Below are 8,633 nucleotides of genomic sequence, written 5' to 3' on the forward strand. Positions count from 1 at the left end.
TCGCGCCGGGATAGCATCACCGTCATCGCTGCCTCCGCATGCCCCTGGAGCCATCTCCCTCGCCAGCGCTCGCTCGCGGCCCAAGCACCGCGGACAGAACGCATCCGGGGTGCGGCTCACCGGGCCGTTGGTGCGTGACCACCGTGCTCCGGGGACATTGCCCGTCCCTTCCCGCATGCGGCAGCCGCTCCCCGATGGATGAGCGGAGTTTGACGGCGTCCCGGGGCCAGCAGATTCACTCGCCTGCTTCTTCCATCCCATCCTGCCCTTGTGTCCTCCGTGCGTTCCATATCTCTGTGTACTAACTTCCCCATCTCCGACCTTCACCTTCTGACCTCACGGCCTCGCGATGGCCATCGCTACCATTGCAGCGGCGCCTGCGGCGGAACCCTGGCTCTCGCCTTGCGCGACCGCCTGTACTACAGCTGTACTACGCCTGTACTACACCTGTACTACACCTGTACGTGTGCTTGCCGCTCGTAGTTTGTCCGCCCTCTCTAAGCGGAGGCCGCTGTTCCCTGCAGCACACTGAGGAGCTCGGGCAAGGACGGCGCCATGCAGAAGAGCTGCACGCTGCCAGCGCACGCGGGGTCCGGCCTCGCCCAGCTCAGCATCGGCGCCAATCAGACGCTGTCCGGCCCCAGCCCCGGCCTCGGCCGCAGAGGTATGGCCTCCGCCCCCCACGGGTGGAATCGCGCGACGGGCGACGGGCATCACGCAGCGGTCGAAAACCTTGAGCCCACCGAAGGTCGATCGCCTCTTTCACTGCGAGGCCCTTGCCGTGGCAGCTGTGAATGAGCCCGCGTCGATTAAAGTACGGGGTTGTCAGGGCTAACGTATACCCCTTTGGTAGCCGTTTAGTACAGCTAAGATGCTTGCTTGCGGTCATGGACGAATGTCGTTTGCGGCGCGTTTAGAAGCGATAGGCCTCTCTCGTGGTGGCGGTCGCATTTGGCCCATAGGTGGCCCCCCACTCTGGGCCATGAGATGATGAAGGGACAGCACCACCAGCCCCCTGGTGCAGAAGGGACTTGCGGTGGTCATGGGTGGTGAGACGAATAAACGTCAAAGACCGACTGAAGGGGGATGGGGAAGACTTGGGGCGCCACGGTGGCGAGATATTAACTAACTCGCCTGGTATACAGGAGGCAGTGGGTTCGATCTCGACCCTAACGCCTGTTGTATATTTGGAGTTTGCATGTTCCTGTTCGTGGTTGTGTGGATTTTTCTCCGGGTCCTCCAGTTTTTCCCTCCATGTTTAGAATCAACATCACCACGCGTTTAGAGTATTTAGATTCTATACATTTCCACGTGATGATAAGCCACTTCATTGGGCTATCATTCGGTGGCCAGGTAGCTTCTGAAAAAGAGCTACATAGGCTCAGTGGGCCTTACCTGATAAAATACAAAATACTTTAATCGTTTCAAAAATAGTTTTAATGCCCCCCTTCTCTCATCTTCCAATCACCTAAAAATCCCACGTTCCCGAACGTTGCCCCCTAAAGGAGTAGTAGGGCAGTGAGACCATCCTTTCATTTCCGCTGCTTGTCGTCCGCAAAACATCTGTAGCTGCCCGCCCCCCCCTCTCTCCGAGTCGCTCGCGCTTTGTCCCGGGCTCTTGTTTCCCCCCCCCCCTCCCCCTCCCGCGTGTGCCGACCGTGCCGTGCGCGCCCTGCCGCCGCAGCCAGCAAGAAGCCGGCGCCGCCGCCACCGAAGCCGCCCGTCAAGCCGCCCTCTCTGCCGGCGGCGGAGCCGGGCAGCGAGCCGCCCACGTCGTCCGCGTCGACGAGCCGCTCGTCCACGCCACCCAGCACGCCCCCCACCAAGGCGGCGCACCCCACGCCCCCCGTACGTCGCGCCGTGCCCGCGCGGGGGGGTAGGGGGTGAAGGCGGCGGGGGGGGGGGGGTGGTGGGGGTGCGGGGGATTGGGGCTTCACGTGACGTGGAGGCTGAACCCGGGATGACCCTGCGAGGGATTTGAGAGTGGACGGAACGGTCTTGACGTGTGGCGCAGTGCGAGCCCCGTGGCGACGGTGGCGAGATGTTAACTACATCGCTTGGTATGCACAGATGGCCGTGGGTTTGATCCCAACCCTGACGCCTGCTGTATATTTGGAGTTTGCGTGTCTCTCTCCCCGTGGTCGCGTGGATTTTCTCTGGGTCCTCCGGTTTTTCCCTCCACGTTTAGAATCAACGTTACGCATTTAGAGTCTTTGGCTGCCACTATAAATGTCCAGGTGTTAAGCTACTTCCTTGAGCTGTCATTTGCGGCTTCTAAAAAAGAGCGACTATATAGCTCAGTGGGCCTTAGCCGGTAAAATCTAAATTGTTTCGTTAATAATATAAGAATAGGTTTTAACCATTCTGGCACTAAAACAGTTGTGTTAAGATGTTAATGTCTGCATTAACCACACGTACTTGTGGTGAACATGCAAACAAAAAACATGCTCTGATAACACTGTGTAACACAATTTTTGTTCCTGAGTAGTAAGTGTTATTTCATAATTTCTTATGCCTAAAAAGTATAGAAAATTGCTATTATTCCCCACAAACTTTGCTTTTGTGACGAGGATAGTGATATTTTGAAATGTACCTATTTTTTATGAGAAAACGGGCGATTTTGTGTCTTTTCGTTCACATAAAGTCAGAAACAAACAACATATGAATCAAAATGAACATGTATTTATACTAAAGTAATACAAAAAATACTGCAAAAGTACGTGTTGTTAATGCAGACAGGATTCCTTGCAAAAGGTTTCCACTTGGTGTTTTAACATCTTAACACCTCCTGTTTGATTGCCAGAAAGGGGTAAAACCTCTTCTTATATTTTGATACTGGCAAGGGAGGTCCCATGGTGTCTAGTTTCTAGTTTATCGTTTAGTTCCTGTTATTAGGGGGGCTCCCTTCCCAACTTGGCCCCGTCTCCCAACCATTTTGCTTCCCCCTTTGAGGCCACGTTTCGTTATGCCTCGCCGAGTGGGAGCGTGTTGTCGATTCTGTGTCACGATGAATAATGGAATTGCCAGGAGCAGGGCCCTATCTCTCCCCCCCTCCCATGCGGTCACGGGGGTGAGGCTTCGTGCTCGACAGCACAACGACGCCTGAGCGATCGGCTCGTCTCCTACCCCTGGGCCAACTCTGCAACCCAATTAACTCCTTGAAGCCATTCCAGAAAACGATTAACTCGATTCTAAAATAGCATTTGTTATAAATGCAGCTTCTTCCATGGTGCAGTCCATAATGGTTATTTTTTTTATTTACCACTAAATTCATTCTTGATTTGATATTTAATGTAATGCACTTTTTGTTGTTGTTGCGATTTGCGTTACGAATGAGGAAGGTGCAACCTAGCTAAGGTTAAAGTTTCATAAATGGAATAAAAGACTGCAAAGTGAAGGTCGGGCGCTGCATTTAGTTTTCACGAGAGTGCTGTGACAGAGCACCCAACCGTAAAAACTTTGTCCTTTCTCTGAACGAAGTTGCAATCTCCCGTCGGGATAGCCGCGGTCGCACGGCCCTTGATCTCCATCCACCCCAGTGAGAGACCTGCCTGTCGCCTGGTGCTGCCTGTGGCCGGGGATGAGCCAACTCGTTCTCTCTTGCGTTCCCTTCGCGTCGGCAGAAACCGCCGCCGCTGTCCCCCGCCGACCCCGACGGGGAGAGCTCCGGGCGGATGACCCTGAGCCGCCCGACCCCGCGACCCCGCCAGCGGCCCTCCGTGCCGCCGCCCCCGCAGCCCCCGGGCCTGCACCCCGGCTCTGCCACGGCGCCGCAGGACTTTAAGAGCCCGACGACGCCAGGCTCCGAGCAGCCCATCCTCAACCACAGGCCCAGCATGTCCACCAGTGAGTGGCGGCACCTCCGCACGACCGCCTGTGTACGCCGTAGTCTCCGCATTGCCACGAGGGCACTACCGGCCGTACACGTCAGCTGTCTCGGCACTACCGCCAGATATTCACTACCAGCAGAACCACAGAGAAGTGTCTGCACTACCGAGTATACGTTCAGCTTTCTCAGCACTCTTACTTCTAGGGTTGCCACCTTTGCTGCTTTTCTCAGGATCCTCTGGGTTTTTTTTTTTGGTAGCTGTGCTGGAAGATTTGTAAATCTTCCCGGGACATTAAAAGTCCTGGGTTTTGTCAGTTGCGTAACACTGCACGGCTCAAGACACTGATCTCACATGTAACACTCTCCTCTTCCAGTATTGTGAGATATTATTGTTCTTCTTCCCGTCATATGTCTCATTTGTTTGTACTTTTGGAGGTGGCACCCTCAACAGCTACCCTTGCACAGTTACTCGTTTTCCTACCACAAGCAAATGTAGCCATCTGCACTCCCACCCATACACACAGCTGCCTGTACTACCACCCATACACACAGCCACCTGCACTACCACCCATACACATGGCCACATGCACTACCACCCATACACACGGCCACCTGCACTACCACCTATACACATGTCCACCTGCACTACCACCCATACACAGCCACCTGCACTACCACCCATACACATGTCCACCTGCACTACCACCCATACACATGTCCACCTGCACTACCACCCATACACACGTCCACCTGCACTACCACCCATACACACGGCCGCCTGCACTACCACCCATACACATGTCCACCTGCACTACCACCCATACACGTGTCCACCTGCACTACCACCCATACACACGTCCACCTGCACTACCACCCATACACACGGCCGCCTGCACTACCACCCATACACATGCCCCTGCACTACCACCCATACACATGTCCACCTGCACTACCACCCATACACACAGCCACCTGCACTACCGCCCATACACACAGCCACCTGCACTACCACCCATACACACGGCCACCTGCACTACCACCCATACACATGTCCACCTGCACTACCACCCATACACACCGCCACCTGCACTACCACCCATATACACTTCCACCTGCACTACCACCCATACACATGTCCACCTGCACTACCACCCATACACATGTCCACCTGCACTACCACCCATACACACGGCCACCTGCACTACCACCCATACACACAGCCACCTGCACTACCACCCATACACACGGCCGCCTGCACTACCACCCATACACACGGCCGCCTGCACTACCACCAGAGCTGACCGTGTGCAGCGCCGTGCTCTGAGCACTGCGGGGCCTGCATGTGCCGGTCGTGATGACACGTCTCGCCACAAGGTTGCGCCGTGTACATGCGGGCGCCGTGCGGTGTTACAGACTACTGCCCTGATTCCCCATTGCCGCCTGCTGGATCTTGCGAAGGCTCGTTTCATCTCCAACCCTTAGCCATGCACGAGCTCATTTTTCCCCGTGCAAATTTCCAACGTGCCCACCCCCCCCCCCCCCCCCGTCGTCGACCGTCGGGTCTCGCCGGTGGATGCCTTGAAATTTCCCTTCCGTCGCGGTTTGTGCGCATGGCAATCGGTTGCACAACAGCGTGTGAACGTTGAGCTGCCACCGCGGCGACTCCTGGGTTTGAATCCTGGCAACCACCTGGGTTAACACTGGGAGTATGAAAGCACGTTGAACTTCTTTCGCACCGTACGTAGCCAACCGTGCTAATTGGAGGTGCTAAATTCCAGCTCTGAGAGTTATCTAGCCTTTTAATTATCACGCGACAAACATTGCTCCCAGTGGGAGAGTGGGTGGCAAAACGCTGCCCTCTACCTTTGCGGACCAGGAGGGTTGCTCGAGAGAGTGTCTCGGAGGTAGCTCTGTGATATCCCCTTCCGTGGGCCACTCTCCAACACGGAGGGTCACACTTCTGTTCTGCGAGACATCCCAACAGATACTTTACTGCCAATTGGCACGGTTGGCTACGTACAGTGCGAAAGAGGTTCAGCATATATACCTCATGACCGTGACCCCAATGGTACAATCGGGATAAAGGTGAGGAAAACAAAGGGAATATTATTAACGAAAGGCTAATTTGCCAATTTCCCAGAATCACGCAAAGCCTAACAAAGGCCGCCTCCTCCTCGCACCTCCTTTCATGTCTGCCAAAGTAAAATCGCCGCTGTGCTTTCATCGCAATAACCTCTTGCTTCGTTGGCTCCGAGGGCCGAGGGCACACCTGTTAGAGGGGGGGGGGGGGGCAGGGCCTCCATGAGCTGGGCCTCCCTTCTGTGCTCGCTGGTGACGGCTGTCTTTTCTCACCTTTGCAATACCCCCCCCCCCTGCTTGCTGTCTGGCAGCTGTCTGATTGGGGGAGCTCTGGTTGTACGAGGATGCCGTGGGTAAGATGGACTTTCTTTGAACACTTTTCCGAATTCAGAATAGCGCTGACGTTGCCTTGAACTTCAACCGCGGCCCAGTTTGTCAATTTGCGGGGGGTTCAAATCTAGAGCTTATCGCTTTTTACTTGCGTATTTTAAATACTTTATATATTCCGTCAAAATATAAGCCCTTGTAAACTTTTGAAATCTAGGTTGAGTTTAATGCGCAGCTGAATGACGTGCGCTGGTGCTGTGCATGTAATACTGGCGATTGGAAGCCACAGTTTAAGAGTTGTTGAGCTCAGCCGCTTCCCATTGCTGCACCTCACGTGAGCGAAGCTCGCACGTGAGAAGCTTCCCTCACAGCAACCTAACTGCATCCGAATCATCGCTGCCCTGAGTAAATGCACGTTCTCCTCCGTAGGGTTCTTCTCGGTTGTGCCGCTGTTGTGTCACTGCTGTGTCGTGCTCCGGCGTGTTTTTGTGTTGCACTGCGTTTCCGTTCGGCGCGACATCACGCACGTTTCGATCCACCTCGCTGCGAGTTTCTTCTGGAGCTGAATTCCGAATTAATTTGCATTTTATGAGGGAGCCACAGGAGCTATGCACTTTTAAATCTAGATTGCAAAAACTAATTTCTTCAGAACTGCTTTATGTGTTTAGTTTCTTGTCCTTCCCCCGCACCTCCGATTAGCACGGTTGGCTACGTACGGTGCGAAATAAGTAAAAAAATACCCCCACTAAAAACAAACGTGCCGCCAACGTTTTTGCGTCGGGTTTATTTAACCTCGCCACCAACGCAATACAAAAGCGATGACACGAATGTTATTGTATCCATTCCCTTCGCCCGCGAACTCTGAAGGCGCGTGCCAGCCGACGGCGCACGGTGCGGCGACGGCGGACGGGCTGGACGGGCAGAGGTGCCCGGAGGCGGCGCCATGCACCCAGCCCAGCAACGGACACGCCAAGCACTTTGATGCGGAGAGCACCGCCTTCTGAGGGCTGCCCGGCCTCCACCGAGCGCCGGGCCCGGCCACTCGCCAAACAACCCACCCCCACCACCGCCACCACCACCACCAAACCTCCGCGCCACTCTCCCCTCCTCTGTCCGTCTCCAGGTTTTTTGTTGTTGTAAATAAGGAACGCTCCGTTTGCATCGCAATCTTACGAAGTATTATCAAACTTTCCGTGGATTATGCCCGTGCGGTGTGCGTGCGTGCTTCTGTCGTCGTTTGTCGTCGTTGTCGTCGTCGTGGTGGTGGTGGGATAATGACCTCAGCCGGCTCAATCGAGGACCACTTCCTTCCCCCTTGTTTACACCGCCCCGTTTTGCCTTGTGTGTGTGTTTTTTTTGCCGGCAACCAGAACGAGCGCCGCTCGCCTTTCGCGAACGACGCTGACGGTGCTGCTGCTGCTGCTGTTGCGAGATGTGTGCTTGCCAGGGATGAGGGGGTGTGGGGGTGTTTATCCCGTGCGGTGTGACCGGGTCCAACAACTGCCATATCCAATGCATGTCTTTGCCTCTATCTCTGTTTTTGTTTTTTTGGACAAAAGCATCTTTGATTTGCCAAATATAGAACTTGATTGTGGTTTTTTTTTCACGCAGGAAAGAGAAGGAAAAAAATAACAAATGAGAAAAATTTGAATAATATCCATTGATTGTACTGCGAATAGCAGTGAGTATTTAGTCATCTGTGATGTCCATGTATTGTAGATGCAGTATATATTAAAAAAAAACACAAGTATTTTCGAGCAGCAGAATTGAACCTTAATCCAGAGAGAAGGTGAGTGCCAGTTAGCTCGTAGTGCCGTGTGCTGTATTGTAAATCTTGGCGATGTAAATAAACCCGTGTGCAGTATTCTTCAGGCCTATAGCCTTCGTCAGTCACGACGATATCTACGAAGGTACTTCTGTTGCATTCGTGCGCGTCCGTGGTTTGCGGTTGGAAACAAAAAAAAGAGCACTCCAAAAAGTTAACGAGATGTAAAATAAACGGTCTGTTGTTGTGTACTGCAGGCAGTGGCCGAGTGCTTTGCATGGTTGCATGTTTTAAATACCTGCTTAGTTTACGTACCGTGTGCAGAGTGCGCGCTGTGTGTGCCGAAAACCAGCGGCGGTAGCGATCGAGCGTGCGGGCGGTGCAACTGCACCGGTGCCCACGGAAAAACGGAGCCAGGAGCTCGGCTACGAACAGGGGGGCAATGTACGAGGGGCCCCCAAAAATGAAATCCTTGCACTAGGGTCTGTGCCAACCTCGCTACGCCAGGGCCACTGGCTGACACCCTGTAAGACCCTGGGCCCGTGCCAACCACGTTTTGCCCGTGCCACTGCCTGACACCCCTTGAGACCCAGGCTCTGTGCCAACCATGTTACTCTAGGACCACTGGCTGAG

The 8,633-nt window shown here is 54.2% G+C and overlaps 1 protein-coding gene across 5 annotated transcripts in view; it reads left to right on the forward strand.

Moving 5' to 3' along the window:
• Positions 1 to 8,251, forward strand: part of ARHGAP17 (Rho GTPase activating protein 17) — an 88,984-nt gene extending 80,733 nt beyond the window's left edge. For 4 of the 5 annotated variants that reach the window (XM_032961117.2, XM_032961118.2, XM_032961121.2 and 1 more), the window contains 4 exons: positions 525 to 664; positions 1,685 to 1,848; positions 3,624 to 3,846; positions 7,103 to 8,251. In XM_032961117.2, the coding sequence (XP_032817008.2) occupies positions 525 to 664; positions 1,685 to 1,848; positions 3,624 to 3,846; positions 7,103 to 7,239 (664 nt within the window). In that variant the 3' untranslated portion in view covers positions 7,240 to 8,251. Of the gene's footprint in view, positions 1 to 524; positions 665 to 1,684; positions 1,849 to 3,623; positions 3,847 to 6,219; positions 6,262 to 7,102 lie in introns of all 5 variants that reach the window. The other variant, XM_032961119.2, reaches the window with a different exon arrangement.
• The last annotated feature ends 382 nt before the right edge of the window (positions 8,252 to 8,633 follow it).

The sequence above is a fragment of the Petromyzon marinus genome, chromosome 26 (genome assembly GCF_048934315.1).
Source record: "Petromyzon marinus isolate PM22_M1 ecotype Great Lakes invasive population chromosome 26, UKy_Petmar_22M1.pri1.0, whole genome shotgun sequence".
Taxonomy (NCBI): domain Eukaryota; kingdom Metazoa; phylum Chordata; class Hyperoartia; order Petromyzontiformes; family Petromyzontidae; genus Petromyzon; species Petromyzon marinus.